This window comes from Oncorhynchus mykiss, chromosome 28 (assembly GCF_057628025.1).
Source record: "Oncorhynchus mykiss isolate SJ-2025 chromosome 28, ASM5762802v1, whole genome shotgun sequence".
Taxonomy (NCBI): domain Eukaryota; kingdom Metazoa; phylum Chordata; class Actinopteri; order Salmoniformes; family Salmonidae; genus Oncorhynchus; species Oncorhynchus mykiss.
The window spans coordinates 31,933,221-31,954,536 of record NC_143049.1 but is presented as its reverse complement, the minus strand read 5'-3'; the positions used below and the strand labels follow the sequence as shown (position 1 = coordinate 31,954,536).

Here is a 21,316-nt window from a genome sequence, read left to right as displayed (position 1 = left end):
CACTGACCATCTCGAATCCCACTGTACCTTCTCCACTATGCAATCCGGTTTCTGAGCTGGTCATGGGTGCACCTCAGCCACGCTGAAGGTCCTAAACGATATCATAACCACCGTCGATAAAAAACAGTACTGTACAGCCGCCTTCATCGACCTGGCCAAGGCTTTCGACTCTGTCAATCACCGTATTCTTATCGGCAGACTCAACAACCTTGGTTTCTCAAATTACTGCCTCGTCTGGTTCACCAACTACTTCTCAGATACAGTTCAGTGTGTCAAATCGGAGGGCCTGTTGTCCGGACCTCTGGCAGTCTCTATGGGGGTGCCAGAGGGTTATATTCTCAGGCCGACTGTTTTCTCTGTACATATCAATGATGTCGCTCTTGCTGCTGGTGATTCTTTGATCCACCTCTAAGCAGACAACACCATTCTGTACACATCTGGCCCTTCTTTGGACACTGTGCTAACAAACCTCCAAATGAGCTTCAATGCCATACAACACTCCTCCCGTGGCTAGTAAAACTAAATGCATGCTCTTCAACCGATCGCTGCCCGCACCCGCCCGCCCGCCTAGCATCACTACTCTGGACGGTTCTGACTTAAAATATGTGGACAACTATAAATACCTAGGTGTCTGGCTAGACTGTAAACTCTCCTTCCAGACTCATATTAAGCATCTCCAATCCAAAATTGAATCTAGAATCGGCTTCCTATTTCGATACAAAGCCTCCTTCACTCATGCTGCAAAGCATACCCTCGTAAAACTGACTATCCTGCCGATCCTTGACTTCGGTGATGCCATTTACAAAATAGCCTCCAACAATCTACTCAGCGAATTGGATGCAGTCTATCACAGTGCCATCCGTTTTGTCACCAAAGCCCCATACACTACCCACCATTGCGACCTGTATGCTCTCGTTGGCTGGTCCTCGCGACATATTCACCGCCAAACCCACTGGCTCCAGGTCATCCATAAGTCTTTGCTAGGTAAAGCTCCGCCTTATCTCAGCTCGCTGGTCACCATAGCAGCACCCACACGTAGCACGCGCTCCAGCAGGTATATTTCACTGGTCATCACCAAAGCTAACACCTCCTTTTTGCCGCCTTTCCTTCCAGTTCTCTGCTGCCAATGACTGGAACTATTTGCAAATATCACTGAAGTTGGAGACTTATATCTCCTCACTAACTTCAAGCATCGGCTGTCAGAGCAGCTTATCGATCGGTGTAGCTGTACACAGCCCATCTGTAAATAGCCCATCCAACCTACTACCTACCTCATCCCCATATTATAATTTTTTTCTGCTCTTCTTGCACATCCTCATCTGCACATCTATCACTCCAGTGTTAATTGCTGAATTGTAATTACTTCGCCACTATGGCCTATTTATTGCCTTACCTCCAGACTTAATTTGCACACACTGTATACAGATGTTCTATTGTGTTATTGACTGTACGTTTGTTTAACCCATGTGTAACTTCTGTGTTGTTGTTTTTGTCGCACTGCTTTGCTTTATCTTGGCCAGGTCGCAGTTGTAAATGAGAACTTGTTCTCAACTGGACTACCTGGTTAAATAAAGGTGAAATAAAATATACACTACCGATCAAAAGTTTTAGAACACCTACTCATTCAAGGGTTTTTCTTTATTTTTTACTATTTTCTACATTGTAGAATAATAGTAAAGACATCAAAACTATGAAATAACACATATGGAATCATGTAGTAACCAAAAAAAGTGTTAAACAAATCAAACTATATGAATTTGCCAATCTTGGTGTTCTCTGGCAAATGCCAAACGTCCTGCAAGGTGTTGGGCTGTAAGCACAACCCCCACCTGTGGACGTCGGGCCCTCATACCACCCTCATGGAGTCTGTTTCTGACCGTTTGAGCAGACACATGCACATTTGTGGCCTGCTGGAGGTCGTTTTGCAGGGCTCTGGCAGTGCTCCTCCTGCTCCTCCTTGCACAAAGGCGGAGGTAGCGGTCCTGCTGCTGGGTTGTTGCCCTTCTACGGCCTCCTCCACGTCTCCTGATGTACTGGCTTGTCTCCTGGTAGCGCCTCCATGCTCTGGACACTACGCTGACAGACACAGCAAGCCTTCTTGCCACAGCTCGCATTGATGTGCCATCCTGGATGAACTGCACTACCTGAGCCACTTGTGTGGGTTGTAGACTCCGTCTCATGCTACCACTCGAGTGAAAGCAGCATTCAAAAGACACCAAAACATCAGCCAGGAAGCATAGGAACTGAGAAGTGGTCTGAGAAGTGGTCTGTGGTCACCACCTGCAGAACCACTCCTTTATTGGGGGTCTTGCTAATTGCCTATAATTTCCACCTGTTGTCTATTCCATTTGCACAACAGCACGTGAAATTTATTGTCAATCAGTGTTGCTTCCTAAGTGGACAGTTTGATTTCACAGAAGTGTGGAGTTACATTGTGTTGTTTAAGTGTTCCCTTTATTTTTTTGAGCAGTGTATATGTAGGTGTGAATATATATACAGTCCATTCGGAAAGTATTCAGTCCACTTGACTTTTTCCACATTTCCATTCATCAATCTACACACAATACCCATAATGACAAAGCAAAAACAGGTTTTGACATTTTTGCTAGTTTATTAAAAAAAAAAAAAAATATCACATTTACGTAAGTATTCAGACCCTTACTCAGTACTTTGTTGAAGCACCTTTGGCAACGATTACAGCCTCTAGTCTTCTTGGGTATGATGCTACAAGCTTGGCACACCTGTATTTGGGGAGTTTCTCCCATTCTTCTCTGCAGATCGTCTGAAGCTCTGTCAGGTTGGATGGGGAGTGTCACTGCACAGATATTTTTAGGTCTCTCCAGGAATGTTTGATCAGTTTCAAGTCCGGGCTCTGGCTGGGCCACTCAGGGACATTCAGATACTTGTCCCGAAGCTACTCCTGCATTGTCTTGGCTGTGTGCTTAGGGTCGTTGCCCTGTTGGAAGGTGAACCTTCGCCCCAGTCAGAAGCCCTGCGCGCTCTGGAGCAGGTTCCCCGTAGGGATGGTGCCAGGTTTTCTCCAGACGTGACGCTTGGCATTCTGGCCAAAGCGTTCAATCTTGGTTTCATCAGACCAGATAATCTTGTTTCTCATCATGGTCTGAGAGTCCTTTAGCGGCCTTTTGGCAAACCCCAAGCGGGCTGTCGTTCCTTTTACTGAGGAATGGCTTCTGTCTGGCCACTCACCATAATGGCCTGATTGGTGGAGTGCTTCAGAGATGGTTGTGCTTCTGGAAGGTTCTCCCATCTCCACAGAGGAACTCTGGAGTTCTGTCAGAGTGACCATCGGGTTATTGGTCACCTTCCTGACCAAGGCCCTTCTCCCCCAATTGCTCAGTTTGGCCTGGTGGCCAGCTCTAGGAAGAGTCTTGGTGGTTCCAAACTCACTTCAAATTAAGAATTATGGAGGCCACTGTGTTCTTGGGGACCTTCAATGCTGCAGAAATGTGTTGGTGCCCGTTCCCCAGATCTGTGCCTCAGCACAATCCTGTCTTGGAGCTCTATGGACAATTCCTTCGACCTCATGGCTTGGTTTCTTGGTTTTTGCTCTGACATGCACTGTCAACTGTGGGACATTATATACAGTCGTGGCCAAAAGTTTTGAGAACGACACAAATATTAATTTTCACAAAGTCTGTTGCCTCAGTTTGTATGATGGCAATTTGCATATACTCCAGAATGTTATGAAGAGTGATCAGATGAATTGCAATTAATTGCTAAGTCCCTCTTTGTCATGCAAATGAACTGAATCCCCCCAAAAGATTTACACTGCATTTCAGCCCTGGCACAAAAACCATCTAACATTATGTCAGTGATTCTGTCGTTAACACAGGTGTGAGTGTTGACGAGGACAAGGCTGGAGATCACTCTATCATGCTGATTGAGTTCGAATAACAGAATGGAAGCTTCAAAAGGAGGGTGGTGCTTGGAATCATTGTTCTTCCTCTGTCAATCATGGTTACCTGCAAGGAAACACGTCATTGCTTTGCACAAAAAAGGGCATCACAGGCAAGGATATTGTTGCCAGTAAGATTGCACCAAAATCAACCATTTATCGGATTATCAAGAACTTCAAGGAGAGCGGTTCAATTGTTGTGAAGAAGGCTTCAGGGCGCCCAAGAAAGTCCAGCAAGCGCGAGGACCGTCTCCTAAAGTTGATTCAGCTGCGGGATCGGGGCACCACCAGTACAGAGCTTGCTCAGGAATGGCAGCAGGCAGGTGTGAGTGCATCTGCACTCACAGTTAGGCGAAGACTTTTGGAGGATGGCCTGGTGTCAAGAAGGACAGCAAAGAAGCAACTTCTCTCCAGGAAAAACATCAGGGACAGACTGATATTCTGCCAAAGGTACAGGGATTGGACTGCTGAGGACTGGGGTAAAGTCATTTTCTCGGACAAATCCCCTTTCCGATTGTTTGGAGCATCTGGAAAAAGCTTGTCCGGAGAAGACCAGGTGAGCGCTACCATCAGTCCTGTGTCATGCCAACAGTAAAGCATCCTGAGACCATTCATGTGTGGGGTTGCTTCTCAGCCAAGGGAGTGGGCTCACTCACAATTTTGCCTAAGAACACAGCCATGAATAAAGAATGGTACCAACACATCCTCCGAAAGCAACTTCTCCCAACCATCCAGGAACAGTTTGGTGACGAACAATGCCTTTTCCAGCATGATGGAGCACCTTGCCATAAGGCAAAAGTGATAACTAAGTGGCTCAGGGAACAAAACATCGATATTTTGGGTCCATGGCCAGGAAACTCCCCAGACCTTAATCCCATTGAGAACTTGTGGTCAATCCTCAAGAGGCGGGTGGACAAACACAAACCCACAAATTCTGACAAACTCCAAGCATTGATTATGCAAGAATGGGCTGCCATCGGTCAGGATGTGGCCCAGAAATTAATTGACAGCATGCCATGGCGGATTGCAGAGGTCTTGAAAAAGAAGGGTCAACACTGCAAATATTGACTTCATGTAATTGTCAATAAAAGCATTTGACACTTATGAAATACTTGTTACTATGGCATACTGAAGTATAATTACATCTGACAAAAATATCTAAAGACACTGAAGCAGAAAACTTTGTGGAAATTAATATTTGTGTCATTCTCCAAACTTTCGGCCACGACTGTAGACAGGCCTTTCCAAATCATGTCCAATCACTTGAATTTACCACAGGTGGACTCCAATAAAGTTGTAGAAACATCTCAAGGATGATCAATGGAAACAGGATGCACCTGAGCTCAACTTGAAGTGTCATAGCAAAGGGGCTGAATACTTATGTATGTATTTATATTTATATATATATATATATATTATTTTTTTTATTTTTTTTATACCGTGGAATTACCCATATACCTTCACTTGGAAATTACCTATTCATTTCCAGTCAATTGTTGTCTCAATACCGGGTTATTAACACAAGTCTCGTGACGGATTTTGATGGGGGCATCAAGCGGATAATTAATTTTTAATTTTTACTTAACAATTAATTAGCATTCAACTCTCCAGTCTGACACCAATGCTGACACCGGACTGGGTGGGGTCACCCTAGCGAAGTTATCATGCCCTCTTCTTTGAGTAGTTTGCTTTTCTCACTCTCCTCTTACCCCAGAACTGAAGTGACATACAGTGCCTTGCGAAAGTATTCGGCCCCCTTGAACTTTGCGACCTTTTGCCACATTTCAGGCTTCAAACATAAAGATATAAAACTGTATTTTTTTGTGAAGAATCAACAACAAGTGGGACACAATCATGAAGTGGAACGACATTTATTGGATATTTCAAACTTTTTTAACAAATCAAAAACTGAACAATTGGGCGTGAAAAATTATTCAGCCCCCTTAAGTTAATACTTTGTAGCGCCACCTTTTGCTGCGATTACAGCTGTAAGTCGCTTGGGGTATGTCTCTATCAGTTTTGCACATCGAGAGACTGAATTTTTTTCCCATTCCTCCTTGCAAAATAGCTCGAGCTCAGTGAGGTTGGCTGGAGAGCATTTGTGAACAGCAGTTTTCAGTTCTTTCCACAGATTCTCGATTGGATTCAGGTCTGGACTTTGACTTGGCCATTCTAACACCTGGATATGTTTATTTTTGAACCATTCCATTGTAGATTTTGCTTTATGTTTTGGATCATTGTCTTGTTGGAAGACAAATCTCCGTCCCAGTCTCAGGTCTTTTGCAGACTCCATCAGGTTTTCTTCCAGAATGGTCCTGTATTTGGCTCCATCCATCTTCCCATCAATTTTAACCATCTTCCCTGTCCCTGCTGAAGAAAAGCAGGCCCAAACCATGATGCTGCCACCACCATGTTTGACAGTGGGGATGGTGTGTTCAGCTGTGTTGCTTTTACGCCAAACATAACTTTTTGCAATGTTGTCAAAAATTTCAATTTTGGTTTCATCTGACCAGAGCACCTTCTTCCACATGTTTGGTGTGTCTCCCAGGTGGCTTGTGGCAAACTTTAAACAACACTTTTTATGGATATCTTTAAGAAATGGCTTTCTTCTTGCCACTCTTCCATAAAGGCCAGATTTGTGCAATATACGACTGATTGTTGTCCTATGGACAGAGTCTCCCACCTCAGCTGTAGATCTCTGCAGTTCATCCAGAGTGATCATGGGCCTCTTGGCTGCATCTCTGATCAGTCTTCTCCTTGTATGAGCTGAAAGTTTAGAGGGACGGCCAGGTCTTGGTAGATTTGCAGTGGTCTGATACTCCTTCCATTTCAATATTATCGCTTGCACAGTGCTCCTTGGGATGTTTAAAGCTTGGGAAATCTTTTTGTATCCAAATCCGGCTTTAAACTTCTTCACAACAGTATCTCGGACCTGCCTGGTGTGTTCCTTGTTCTTCATGATGCTCTCTGCGCTTTTAACGGACCTCTGAGACTATCACAGTGCAGGTGCATTTATACGGAGACTTGATTACACACAGGTGGATTGTATTTATCATCATTAGTCATTTAGGTCAACATTGGATCATTCAGAGATCCTCACTGAACTTCTGGAGAGAGTTTGCTGCACTGAAAGTAAAGGGGCTGAATAATTTTGCACTCCCAATTTTTCAGTTTTTGATTTGTTAAAAAAGTTTGAAATATCCAATAAATGTCATTCCACTTCATGATTGTGTCCCACTTGTTGTTGATTCTTCACAAAAAAATACAGTTTTATATCTTTATGTTTGAAGCCTGAAATGTGGCAAAAGGTCGCAAAGTTCAAGGGGGCCGAATACTTTCGCAAGGCACTGTATCTCTCACCCCAGTAGCTTTCTCTCGTGAAGTCAATTACCTACTACTGGAACAGCTCAGATAAGCACCATGGTTTATAAAGTTACTGAAAACTCACACACACTGTCTCTCTATGATGTAATGTTTGTAGTTTCAACATCCACTGACTACTGTTTGAGTTGTCTAAGCTGTCTGATTATCCTAGGTTATAAAATATATTCAACAGAAACACTGGACCAATGCAGTCCCAACCAATGTGCATGACAACAGTTGCTTGCCAATCTATCTAGAACCTTAAATGGTTATTTTGCTCTCCCCATAGGAGAACCCTTTAAATAACTTTTTGTTTCCAGGTAGAACTATTTTGGGCTCATATAGAACTCTTGCCACAGAGGGTTCTACATGGAACCTAAAAGAGTTATTTCTACCAGGGTTATCCTACGGGGACAACCCTAGAACCCTTTTGGAACCCTTTTTTTCTAAGGCTGAACAACTCAGAGCAGCTTTTCTGGTGGGATTGGAATGATGTCATCCTCTCTAGTTCTTCAGTGCCTCAATGTTTCTCACACATTAGCAAACATAAGCTACCACCATCAGCAGCTTCTCAGTTTCTCTCTCATCGACTCATAAACGTATCCTACTTTACTCAGCAAAACCAATGGCATCTTTGTTATGGGGGTTCGTAGTAGAAAATTGTTTGGTTTTATTCAAAGTCTCAGATGGAAAGTGCTGATACTGGCAAAAGAGCACGGCTCCAGCAGTGTGAACAGCTACTTTTAGCTTTCGCCCTGCAGACAAGAGAACTCCTGCAGCAAGCGTTGTGTGTGTGTGTGTGAGAGAGAGAGAGATAAACCAATTCTGGCTGCAGCCCAGGGCTTTGAACTCTGGAAAGTTCAAAGAGGCAGACGTCTGTCTAGACTCCAAATATCACTTTACACAAGAGGGGCGACTTTGGCCTCAGACGATGTCTATAGACAACCCATATGAACACATTTTAATAAGCCATAGCCTTCTTTAGATATAATCATGCGGACGTTATATGACCTGCAAAAATGTTTGTTTATGAGTCCTGACTTCAAGCAAAGATGTACAGCTGCAGTCATAGGGGGACATTTATTATTGCATGCTACCTACTTTGTGCTAACTTTCACACTAAAGGACCACACAGCCAGTTGACACATTAGTCAGTGGCAATAGAATTCACAGTGGCCTGATTATATCACATTAATTAACACAGACCCTATTCATAGAAAACTCGATTCATTCTAGAGACTCACAAAGGACTCTCCGGCGTTGTGCTTTGAATGTCATGTTAATTAATAGTGTGTGGGTGAGTGTGTGTAAGGTACAGTAGAGTAGTGGGCCTGCTGTATTCAATACTGTTGGTGGTCCTGTTGAGGTTGACATGTGAGGGCTGGAGAGTGGTGGCGGGGGGCGATGGGGTGGGCTATGTTATGGGGTGGTCTCTCTCTCTGATCCTAGGTGGTAGAACTACTGTATCGTGGCTGTGTGGCCCCCCGACTTGGAGTTACTGCAGGGGGATGGGGGTGCCCCTCCCAAAGTCAATTCATATGGTGGTGGTGATGGTTGGCATCAGATCAGAGGACTTGCTAGCCTGACTCACTTGGGTTGGGCTGTTTAAAAAATCACTAATGTTGAGCGGGTCAGAAAACTCCCTTTCACTTCAGACTGGTTGAACTGGTCTTTCGAAGCCACAAAAAGGTTTCTATGGTTCGGGGGCGACAGTAAATACAGGCCTAACATCAGTGTACGAGGCTACTGTCTCCAGGACCAGCTTACCTCTGCTACATACTGTCATTTAGTACCATAGTCTGTTCTTTGTAAGCATGCACTGTGACCTTTATTCAACCCTAACTTCTAGGAATTTCAGGTTGGATTTAAAATATATATATATATATATATATTGACAAGTGACAGCCAACATCAACTGACTGCAGCTCCATCAGAACCCGCGGAGCCCAGTTTGACCCAGGTTCTAATGCAGCACTCTCTTCCTTCTGCTAGAAACAGCAGAACACTTGAGCTCCTCAGTCCTGCCTTCTTTCCACGAAGAAGAAATAAATATCCGGTTGCTGTTTACTGTTCCAAGGAGGGATCTTCACTTCAGCCCGTGATACCCTAACGACGTTCTCTATCACGTTGACTTTAACGTTCAGCTTGATTTATTCTGATTATGGCACGTCATCATGGTGCGAAGCTGGAATATTACATCTTTACTCTTTATGAAGTTCAGAGAGAATCAAGGAAGCTGGAGGAATTTATTCTTTACGAGGAAGAGCTAGTGAAGAGCTATAAGATGTAAAAAGGGCTTAATAAACACATTTGATTGATTGATTTGATTGACAAATCAGTTTTCTGATTTACACATCGTCTTTTATTCATTCTACTGTTATGGTTCACCTGAAAAGCTATCGCGCTTCTGTTCTGTCGGAGGATGATGTTACATCCTTTTTTCCCTCGGGTCATTGACTGTTCAGCTCTGTTAGCTTGACTCCTTGTGTTAGTTTAACACCAGGAACTGACCCACCAAAAACCTGACATGGTGGCAAATGGGCGGGGTTTTTCTCAGAACTCTTGGCTAGAAGTGTCTCTGGAAGAGTATTTTTGATACATATTTGCATTGGGGGTTTGGGGTTTCAGGTTGATTTGGCTTGACTGGAATGCAGGGTAGGCAGAGATTGCACTTGTGACACAGAATTTTCCTTTGGTCACATTGTACCAGGGAAGCTAAATCAAGAAAGTCTTTGAAAGAATCTGACATATGTATTTTACCCAGGTCTTAATGAAAGTCTTTGAAAGTATCTGACTTATGTATTTTACCCAGGTCTTAATGAAAGTCTTTGACAGTATCTGACTTATGTATTTTACCCAGGGCTAAATACAGCAACAAAGTTTTCCAGCTTCATCATTGTCCAGCTATGTTTTGCTCTGGAACGTTGTGCTTTAATCAGTCATCCCAAAGCAAAGGCCAGGAAATTAGAGTCTTCCCTCCTTCCTGGACACAAAGAGAAATACAGTGGACTCCTGTCGAAGCATCAAAGACTTTAGAAGGAATCGCATCCTGTTGGGCACAGGGGGTCAAACAAAACAACCCAATCACTCTAATGGAGGAAGAGGATCATTTGAATACTAGCTCTGGTCCTGTGCACACTGCACACTTCTCTAATGGATGAACAGGATAATTTGAATACTAGCTCTGGTCCTGTGCACACTGCACACTTCTCTAATGGAGGAACAGGATCATTTGAATACTATCTCTGGTCCTGTGCACACTGCGCACTTCTCTAATGGAGGAACAGGATCATTTGAATACTAGCTCTGGTCCTGTGCACACTGCACACTTCTCTAATGGAGGAACAGGATCATTTGAATACTAGCTCTGGTCCTGTGCACAGTGCACACTTCTGTATTTTGATCATTAAGTTGTGTGTAATTACATTCATATTCTTTACTGATATTACACAATGTTTCTTACATTTCACTTTGCTTTAATTCCTCTGCAGTGTGCATGAACATAGGACTTTTAACACTGGATGCTGATTGGCTTAGTTGAAGATTTAATAAGGCCTACCTTATTGTGGGCCTCGTTGTTGCACATGTGGTGTTTCTGTTTATTACACAATATGTTCTGAGAAAAGTGCTCAATGTTTCCCGTCTCTTGCAGTAAAAAATGAAGTGTGTATATGTGTGTGAGAGGGAGGGAGAGGGAGTGAAAAAGACACCGAAACCAGAGATCCCAGGAAGCAGAGGAGAGGATGTGTCCAGGCATGTTCCATCATCCCTGTAAATGATTACCAGGAAGGGGAATTAGAGCTCAGAGGGAATGACTCCTCTAACTGACTGTGAACTTTACCCCATTTTACTTCACTCCGGACACTACTCTCAGGACTCTACTCTCAGGACTCTACTCTTAGGACTCTACTCTCAGCACTCTACTCTCAGGACTCTACTCTCAGGACTCTACTCTCAGGACTCTACTCTCAGGACTCTACTCTCAGGACTCTACTCTCAGCACTCTACTCTCAGGACTCTACTCTCAGGACTCTACTCTCAGCACTCTACTCTCAGGACTCTACTCTCAGCACTCTACTCTCAGGACTCTACTCTCAGCACTCTACTCTCAGCACTCTACTCTCAGGACTCTATCTCAGGACTCTACTCTCAGGACTCTACTCTCAGGACTCTACTCTCAGCACTCTACTCTCAGCACTCTACTCTCAGCACTCTACTCTCAGCACTCTACTCTCAGCACTCTACTCTCAGGACTCTACTCTCAGGACTCTACTCTCAGGACTACTCTCAGGACTCTACTCTGCACTTAAACTATATTTGCGTATTTTTTTACCTTTTCGGCTGGGGATTCAAATCAGAGACCTTTCGGTTACTGGCCCAACACTTTTAACTGCTAGGCTACCTGCCACCCTCTCTTATATACAGCCTGATTTTGTAGAAGATGCTCTAGGCATGGATGTGCGTGTATGTTTGGGAAAACCGTGCCTGACAGGCGGGGGCGAAGGACATGGTCTACCGGTCGTACCTGCCTCCCGCTAGCATGGCAGACGGGAGGCTAGGGCGACACTGTGTACTAGCTAGCTTGATAGTAAGCAACACCGTGTGCCAGCTAGCTTGCTAGTTAGCTAGCACACAGTGTCGCCCCCTCCACCCACCTGATGTATACCAGAGTCCTCCTTAGGATTAGCTGGCTAAGCTATCACAGAGTGTCCTTCACTCCCGCCTGCTGAACACCTGCCCCCGCCGTTGTTAACAGAATTTCGGGAAAACAGTGCCCTTCTTCTATGAGGTTCTTCTGTGAGGCATCCAAGGTTATTGTGGTGCATTAATGCCACATACTGTACTGGAGCGCCCCGGCCTCCCGTCTGTCCTAACTGAAACATTTACCAATATAAATATAAAGAGGGGTCCCTACAGATACAGTAATACCCCGAATTGCGCAATTGCACCGTTCTCAAGCATCTTGGTAGGCTACCCTGGTGCGTCAGGGTAGTCTAGTGGTTAGAGTCGTGGCCTAGTAACCTAATGCTGACCAGTTCAAATCCCCGAGCTGACAAGGTACAAATCTGTCATTTTGCCCCTGAACAGGCAGTTAACCCACTGTTCCTAGGCCACCATTGGAAATAAGAATTTGTTCTTAACTGACTTGCCTAGTTAAATAAAGGTAAAATAAATAAAAAATCTTGTGACTTTGTGCATGATGAGGAAAACCTTGTGATGTCACTTAAGGGAAAGGTCTGTGTGTGAATGGAGGAAGTGTGTTGACACTCATGATTACCCTTGTTGCAATGATATATTATTGAAATATTCAAATAGCATGGGCGACTGAGAAAAACAAATTGGTACAACTTAAGGCCAAGTGGCAAACAATAATGCAGGCACTAGGGATGGTGGTGTGAGCATGAGAGTCTGGGCAGATGAGATGTAATAATTATTTGTGTCTGTAAGTTGTTGTTCGAATTTATATGTTTGTTTCAGGAGTGTAAAAAATAAATAATGTATTTAAAACATATATATATATATATATATATATATATATATATATATATATATATATATATATATATATATATATATATATATATATATATATATATATATACAGTACCAGTCAAATGTTTGGACACACCTACTCATTTAAGTTTTTTTGTTTACTATTTTCTACATCAATACTATGAAATAACGCATATGAATCATGTAGTAACCAAAAAAGTGTTTAACAAATCAAAATATATTTAAGATTTTAGACTCTTCAAAGTAGCCTCAAAGTAGCCACCCTTTGCCTTGATGACAGCTTTGCACAATCTTGGCATTTTCTCAACCAGCTTCACCTGGAATGCTTTTCCAACAGTCTTGAAGGAGTTCCCACATATGCTGAGCACTTGTTGGCTGCTTTTCCTTCACTCTGTTGTCCAACTCATCCCAAACCATCTCAATTCGGTTGATGTCGGGTGATTGTGGAGGCCAGGTCATCTGATTCAGCACTCCCATCACTCTCCTTCTTGGTCAAATTGCCCTTACACAGCCTGGAGGTGTGTTGGGTCATGGAAAAATAAATGATAGTCCCACTAAGCGCAAAGCTGATGGGATGGCGTATCGCTGCAGAATGCTGTGGTAACCATGCTTGTTAAGTGTGCCTTGAATTCTAAATAAATCACAGACAGTGTCACCAGCAAAGCACCCCCACATCATCACACCTCCTACTCCATGCCTCACAGTGGGAACCACACATGCGGAGATCATCCGTTCACCTACTCTGTCTCACAAAGACACAGTGGTTGGAACCAAAACATTTGGACTCATCAGACCAAAGGACAGATTTCCACCAGTCTAATACTCGTGTTTCTTGGCCCAAGCAAGTCTCTTCTTATTATTGGTGTCCTTTAGTAGTGGTTTCTTTGCAGCGATTCGACCATGAAGGCCTGATTCACGCAGTTTCCTCTGAACAGTTGATGTTGAGATGGGTCTGTTACTTGAACTCTGTGAAGCATTTATTTGAGCTGCAATTTCTGAGGCTGGTGAACTTGTCCTCTGCAGCAAAAGTAACTCTTGGTCTTCCTTTCCTATGAGAGCCAGTTTCATCATAGCGATTGATGGTTTTTGCGACTGCACTCGAAGAGACTTTCAAAATTCTTGAAATGTTGACTGACCTTCATGTCTTAAAGTAATGATGGACTGTTGTTTTTCTTTGCCTATTTGAGCTGTTCTTGCCATAATATGGACTTGGTCTTTTACCAAATAGGGCTATCTTCTGTATACCACCCCTACCTTGTCACAACACAACTGATTTGCTCAGACGCGTTAAGATGGAAAGAAATTCCACAAACAAACTTTTGACAAGACACACCTGTTAATTTAAATGCATTCCAGGTGACTACTTCATGAAGCTGGTTGAGAGAAGAAAAAAAACTTGAATGAGTAGGTGTGTCCAAACAATTACTGGTACTGTATATACAAATATATATATTACCCTTGTTGCAAAGCGCTACCAGCTGCACTGCCTCTTAAAGTATACATGCCTCCAATAAAACATATGGTTATATCAAGCAAAAACACAATGGAGAACTGATTGAATCACACTTTGTTGACACAACAGAAACGTTCCATTATTTGTTTACTGTACATTCCCTTCGCAGACGTATGAATGGTTTTGTAATGACATACTGCGCCGTGATTTGTCAAGAGGCTTGCAAAATTGGCCTAACTGCTTCTCATGCGTCAAAGATGGGTTGGTCTTTACCGTCAGATAGCAGGATGTATGTCTGGGGAAAGATTGAGGGGGGGAATGTTCTGTCCCAATACCCGTTCTAAAGTGAGTGGTCAGGCTTTTAATGCAATAATTGCCAGTTGTTTAAAAAAAACTTTTTTTTCTTTCAGATTTCATAAGATTAGATTTCAAAATATTTGACGAGGTAAGTGTTGTCAAATTATCTATAAAAAGGCTATTTATATTTTTGCCATATCTGTTGTGTTTCATGACAAATTCTATAATATTAGCTTTTCTCTTGTGTACTTCCTCCATGCAGTGGTGTGGAGGCCAAGATGTCATCGAAGATGCCAAGCTCTAACAACATAACTCAGGCCAGAAGGACAGTACAACAGCTAAAGATAGAGGCCAGTATTGAGAGGATAAAGGTACGGCATGCTGAAAGTAGAAAGGAGTGCTGAGTAACAAAGTAGATTTTACTGGTCCTTACCTAAATGTCTCCCTAAATGCACACCATCTTGCTATTAAGGATAGCCCAATGATCTGTTGTTAGTGTGTATGTCTGTGTACAGTATACACGTGTATGGGTACTTGTGAGTGTGCGTTAGGCTTGGGCGGTATCCAGATTGTCATACCTTTATACCGGCCTTGTGCCTTACCGGGATATCTGGGATATTCGGTAATACTGACACTGAATACAAGGGCTGCTTTTTCCTCTGTAATCCGAAGGTTAGCAATGCTAACAAGTACATGTAGATTCACATAAAGAATGCTAACTAAATGCTAACAAGCGTTGCAAACACTTTCTACGGTCTCTGACCGAAAGTATTTGCAGGACAGACATCCCAGCTCATAAAGTTATACAAGTAACAAAAAAATGCAACATCAGTTGGCTGCATGCACAAAACAAATATTAGACAGGAAGGCTCTTAATCCAGGAGGGATATCTCAGCTGTTACCAAACAAAGCTTGATTTTGGAAGAAGCTAACCACTTAGCTAGATATACGTAGATAGCTAACTAGCTACTAAATTAGCAAACCAAATGCACAACTGCAGAGCATTTTCAACATTTTAGACAGTTAACTTATTCATTATAAGATATCTAACTGGCAAATATTTAGTTGTGAATTCCATACTGTAACTAAATAATCTGGTGCGTGCTGCACAACAGTGAGTCTCACAAGGCTCTGGTCTCTCATCGTTGTGTGCTTATATACAAACACCACTTGACCGGTAGTAATCTTCATAATGAAAAATTATTTGACAGGTGAAATGAAGAACACAATCTTCTTTATCTCCTAGCGTATTGCACAAGTTGACTGCGGGTATTTACTTAAAAAGTAGCGACAAATATGAAAATGTAGTTTAAAAAAAGGTAAAAATAAATAGTTTCAATGGTATTGAAAAACCATCCTGAGGCTATTTCCAAATACCTCGCTACATGGTATATATGGTATACAGCCCAAGCCTAGTGTGCATACTGTACATGTATGTGTGTGAGCAGAGAGACTCCTTTTGCCCACACACTCATGCACACTCTCTTATATCACCCGTAGGTATCCAAGGCCTCAGCGGACCTCATGCACTACTGTGGCGAACATGCCAAGTACGACCCTCTGCTCATGGGCATCCCTGCCTCAGAGAACCCCTTCAAGGACAAAAAGCCTTGCGCTATATTGTAATGACCCCTTTATGTATCTGTTGGCTTTTTAATATTCCTGTATGTCTTTTTTTTCTACTCATCCACCCGTCATGCCTTAAAGCCTATAACCTTACCCTTTAATGAAAATGTTGTATTTTATCACTCACGTTGAACATATTTACAGACATAACATACAATGCATTGATACAGTACATCGGTCAAATATACCTTGGGACACTGACTGTTAATGTGTGTCTGATTTAGCTCAGTGGATTTAGCCGATGTTTCCGACCATCCCTTTAACGAGTCTGTTTTAATCGTATCTTCTGTCATTTGTATTATAATGACCTAATTTAATATATTTCAGGCTTTCGAGTCATGGTTGGGACATGTGGCTGTATTGTCTTCTTCCCATTGACTCATCATTGACCCGTGCAGCGTTCACATGCTAGTTGGAACTAGAAAACTCAGACATGTTTGACTTGCTAACTGGTTGAACAGGGCATGTGTATAACTACAACCAGTTAGCAAATCAAACATGTCAGAGTAACCTAGTTCCGACTAGCATGTGAACGCAGCTTCATGCTGTTTATTAATAACTTACTGGTTCAGCAGGATGGCATCTGGACTGTCAGTGAGCAATGAAGGAAGTAGACCCAGGGACAAATATTTTCTAAAATAGACATCATCAGAGCCCTCAACCTTCCATTAATGTAAAGAGTATAAGTTTTTGATTAGTGCTGAGGATATTTTAACTCACTGCCAATTTTCGGATGGGAAACTGCAGTGTACAGCTAAGACAGGTAATTCACAACCTCAGTATACAGCACTCCACCCAGCCATTTAACCCAGGTGTTACATAACAGAACACTGTGAGCCAAGTCACCTTAACATATTTACGATAGTAATCATGTAATCAATGTATAGGTTGGTATTTTAAAGAGGGGGTTCAGGTACAAGTATTCTGTTGGGAGAGACCATAGGAGGTGCACCAGCTTGGCACATGGGTTGTTATTAATGGTGTAATAAATTATTTTCACTCCCAACTATGTGCACTATACCCTGTATTTGAGTAGACTGGTCTGATAGACTAGAAGTAACATAGTAAACGTACATCCGAGACACTCAAATTACACTGAACAAAAATATAAATGCAACATGTGAAGGGCTGGTCCCATGTTTCATGAGCCGGAAAAAAAATCCCAGAGATATTTCCCTACGCCCAAAAAATGAATTTCTCTTAAATTACGTGCAAAAAATTGTTTACACCCTTGTTAGTGAGCATGTATCCTTTGTCAAGATAATCAATCTACTTGACAGGTGTGGCATTTCAAGAAGCTCATTAAACTGCATGATCATTACACAGGTGCACCTTGTGCTGGGGACAATCAAAGGCCACTCTAAAATGTGCAGTTTGGTCACGCAACGCAATGGCACAATTCTCAAGTTTTGAGGGAGCGTGCAATTGACATGCTGACTGCAGGAATGTCCACCAGAGCTGTTACCTACCATAAGCCACCTCCCACATCCTTTTAGAGAATTTGGCAGTACGTCCAACCGGTCTCACAACCGGAGACCACTTGTAACCACACCAGCCCAGGACCTCCACATCTGGTTTCTTCATCTGCGGGATTGGCTGGGCCTGGCTCCCCAGTGGGTCGGCCTGACTTCGAAGTGGGTGGGCCTATGCCCTCTCAGGCCCACCCATTGCCTCGCCCTTGCCCAGTCATATGAAATCCATAGATTATGGCTTAATGAATGTATTCATATTGACTGATTTATTTGTATGAACTGTAACTCAACAAAATCTTAGAAATGGTTGCATGTTGCATTTATATTTTATTTCATTATAGTATATGACATGTTACCTTTGGTATGGTTACATAAGATAGAAAGTTAGTTAAGGCAAAAACAAAAGGAGGTTGGTTGGTTGGGATGGGATGGGCGTATAATGCGAATGTCTAGCAGCACAAAGGTTGCATGCTTGAATCTCATCACGGACAAATTAAGCATTTTAGCAACTTGGCAACTACTTACTACTTTTTTTTAAGCTATTTTACAACTACTTAGCATGTTAACCCTAACCCTTTTAGCTGGCCCTTCCCCCAACCTTAACCCTTTTAGCCCAACTCCTAACCAGAACCCCTAAGCCCTAGAGCTAACGTTAGCCAGCTAGCTAATGTTAGCCACCTAACCAACGTTAACCACAACAAATTGGAATTCGTAACATATCATCAAAAAACTGATGATGGACATCCACAAATTAACACATATCATACGAAACGTAACATATCATACGAAATGGAGTGTCTCAATTTACAAACAGAATAATACTAAATGCTCTGAGACCACGTTGATTTGAAGCTGACCCCAATGTCCTGTGATAGTACTAAGTATGGTATTTGGGGGGGCAGGACCAAGTTTGGGAAACTCTGTCCTATTGAACAGTAAAAAATAGAATGTCCCGTATGCCCTGTCGGTTAGCTGTTGGGAGCATGTCTCGATAAAACGAACCAGCTGTATCGATGTGGTTAGCACAGATAGGCTGGAAAGTATAATTATGTTTGCATTCACAAAGCCTTACAAGTGTTTGCATTGTGGTGTGAAGATTATTATTTTTTTATTTGTTAAATGAAATGGATCTTTCTGTGCTGATTTCCTGTGATTTCTAACTGAATTGTGCCATCGTCTTGTCACTAGCAGAAGAGAAAAGAACATGTCTGATTGTATACACCTGGTGCTACTGTTTGTAATGTTTGTGTTATCCTCCCTCCAAAAGGTACTTCATTCATCATAAAGGTCTTGAAATCAGAGACAGGGAGACCCAGTAACCCATTATGAATTATTGAGCGATGACAATTGTATCTCGACGACTTTTCTCTCTGACAAGTGTATCTCTCTAATATGCTAAATCTGGCTACTGTTACTTTGTGTGACATCACCAGACAATTCTGATTCAACCAGCATACCAGCAATGGCCTTTATATACCTTTGTGAGACTCGTACGTGACCTTTCCCTGACCCTCTGTGAAGACAGTGTGAACCTGGTGGATTAAAGACATCTGTATGTGGTTTTGTTCATTATATCAAGTGATGGAGCCTTTGTTTCTCTCTCTGCTGAGTACAGTCTTTCCTGTTGTTATTAAACATAGATTTATAATTGCACCTTGTCTCCTCTGCTTCTTTATTTTTGTTACTTCCTCACTTTTCTCACTTGATTGTTAGTCTGATGGTGGGTAATATGGTCCGGTGTGGCTCAGTTGGTAGATCAAGGCAGCTAGCAAAGCCAGGGTTGTGGTTTGAGGGACCACTGCGAAAAAGCACGAAAAATGTATACACTGTATAAGAGCATCTACTAAATGACAAAAATGTAATTATACTACCACGTGCAAGAATCCATTGTTCCCATTATGTTAAGACAATCTAACAATGAATTGAAACGTATTATTAAAATGCAGCATTCAATATCCCTCCTATCTAAAGGGAATAATTAACAAATACAGGTCTTAATTTGAGGCAGTTTGCTACAGCAGGAAAATAATCCTGCAGTTACAGGTTATGTGGATTATAATTAATGGACATTTTTGTCGCGGTTGATACATTTTTGGTAAGGGAAAATCAAGTCTCAAATTTCTAAGTGGAAATTACTAGTTAAAATACACTATAAGTTTTGCATTGCAGGAAAGTTCTCCAGCAACAAGATCCTACATCTGTACAAAGGGGATGCAGACCAAGCTCAACAGTTTGATTCAACTCCAGCCATGTGGCCTAAAGAAAGCTACTGTGAGTTATCTATAGCCTAGCCTTGTTTCCTCTCATTACGTGGGGTCCAGCGAACATGTGTTTATACCTCACCATGGTGAGACTAGAATAGGCCTCGGCCCACGGCCGTCTGGGCCAATGAACTGGAGAGAGCTAAAAATAGGTGCTGAAACCCTGGTTTCCACTTATCGAGAGAGGAGGCGCTATTTTAAGGATTTGTAAGCCTGAAGCTTGTTCCCCTTTATTTTCTGACCTTGTCTTCGGGCAGCTAGTGGGTAAAAAAAGAACAAATTCAGTATGAGGAAAATGTTGGATAGTAACCAAAAGAGACATCTTGTAACGAGTGTGCTGAGAGTCGGGAAGCAAGTTCAGGGAGTGAGTGTTTGAATAAATAAAGGAAACAATAAACAGGTTATACAAACAACGCACCGACATGAAAACAGAGTCAATAACACCTGAGGAAAGAACCAAGGGGAGTGACAGATATAGGGAAGATAATCAAGGAAGTGATGGAGTCCAGGTGAGTGTCATGAGGTGCGCGAGACGATGGTGACAGGTGTGCAGGATATTAAGCAGCCTGATGACCTAGAGGCCGGAGAGGGAGTATACATGACACATTTTAGAAATTGTTCTCTCTTGCACATGATTCATCTCTGCAGCTGGGAAAGCCACAGTAAGTACAGTCTTTTACTATGGATGCCTTTAGGAGCCGTGTCCTGCAGAAGCCTGGCTGCCCAGTAACAGTGTATTGATATCGGTGCAAAGCAGGCGTATTGGACGCGAAGCACACAGTGTAATCCTGGCAAGCACAATGTCATTGTGTTCCAGGGCGAGCCTGGTGGGCACATTGCTAAGGCCTGGCAAGCCCACTGACCGCGTGCCTCTCTTGGTGAAAGCCTGGCAGTCACAGTGTCAGTGTGTTGGAATGTGCTGATGTGTGGGAGACGGGGAGGGGGGGGGGGGCAGCGTTGAACCCATCCCAGCACAGTCCTCTGCACTGTTGGTGGTCCCACCCCCGCACAGCCCCTCGGTTAGGCCGAACCACTCATTCACCCCCATTCAGCAGTGCAGTGGACCATGCCAAACCATGACATCTGATCTACTGTCTACTACCCCGAGTGTTCCCTCAGGATGTTGTTACACTGTTGTTACACAATTTATTCAGCAATTGTATTTGATTTATTTTCTCTAGTTATATACACTGATATTCTGCAGTATTTATTGTATTATTAGTGTAATCTGTTGAGTGTTACATGTTGAGAGTAACATGTTGAGTGTAATCTGTTGAGAGTAACATGTTGAGTGTAATCTGTTGAGAGTAACATGTTGAGTGTAATCTGTTGAGTGTAACATGTTGAGTGTAATCTGTTGAGAGTAACATTTGAGTGTAATCTGTTGAGAGTAACATGTTGAGTGTAATCTGTT

At 42.6% G+C, this 21,316-nt stretch overlaps 1 protein-coding gene across 1 annotated transcript in view; it reads left to right on the top strand.

The window, feature by feature from the left end:
• LOC110508940 (guanine nucleotide-binding protein G(I)/G(S)/G(O) subunit gamma-12) overlaps positions 1–19,294 on the top strand; it is a 55,787-nt gene extending 36,493 nt beyond the window's left edge. The window contains exons 2-4 of the mRNA XM_021589863.3: positions 14,657–14,691; positions 14,806–14,914; positions 16,044–19,294. Of these exons, the coding sequence (XP_021445538.1) occupies positions 14,822–14,914; positions 16,044–16,169 (219 nt within the window). The 5' untranslated portion in view covers positions 14,657–14,691; positions 14,806–14,821 and the 3' untranslated portion in view covers positions 16,170–19,294. The remainder of the gene's footprint in view (positions 1–14,656; positions 14,692–14,805; positions 14,915–16,043) is intronic.
• Positions 19,295–21,316: the final 2,022 nt, after the last annotated feature.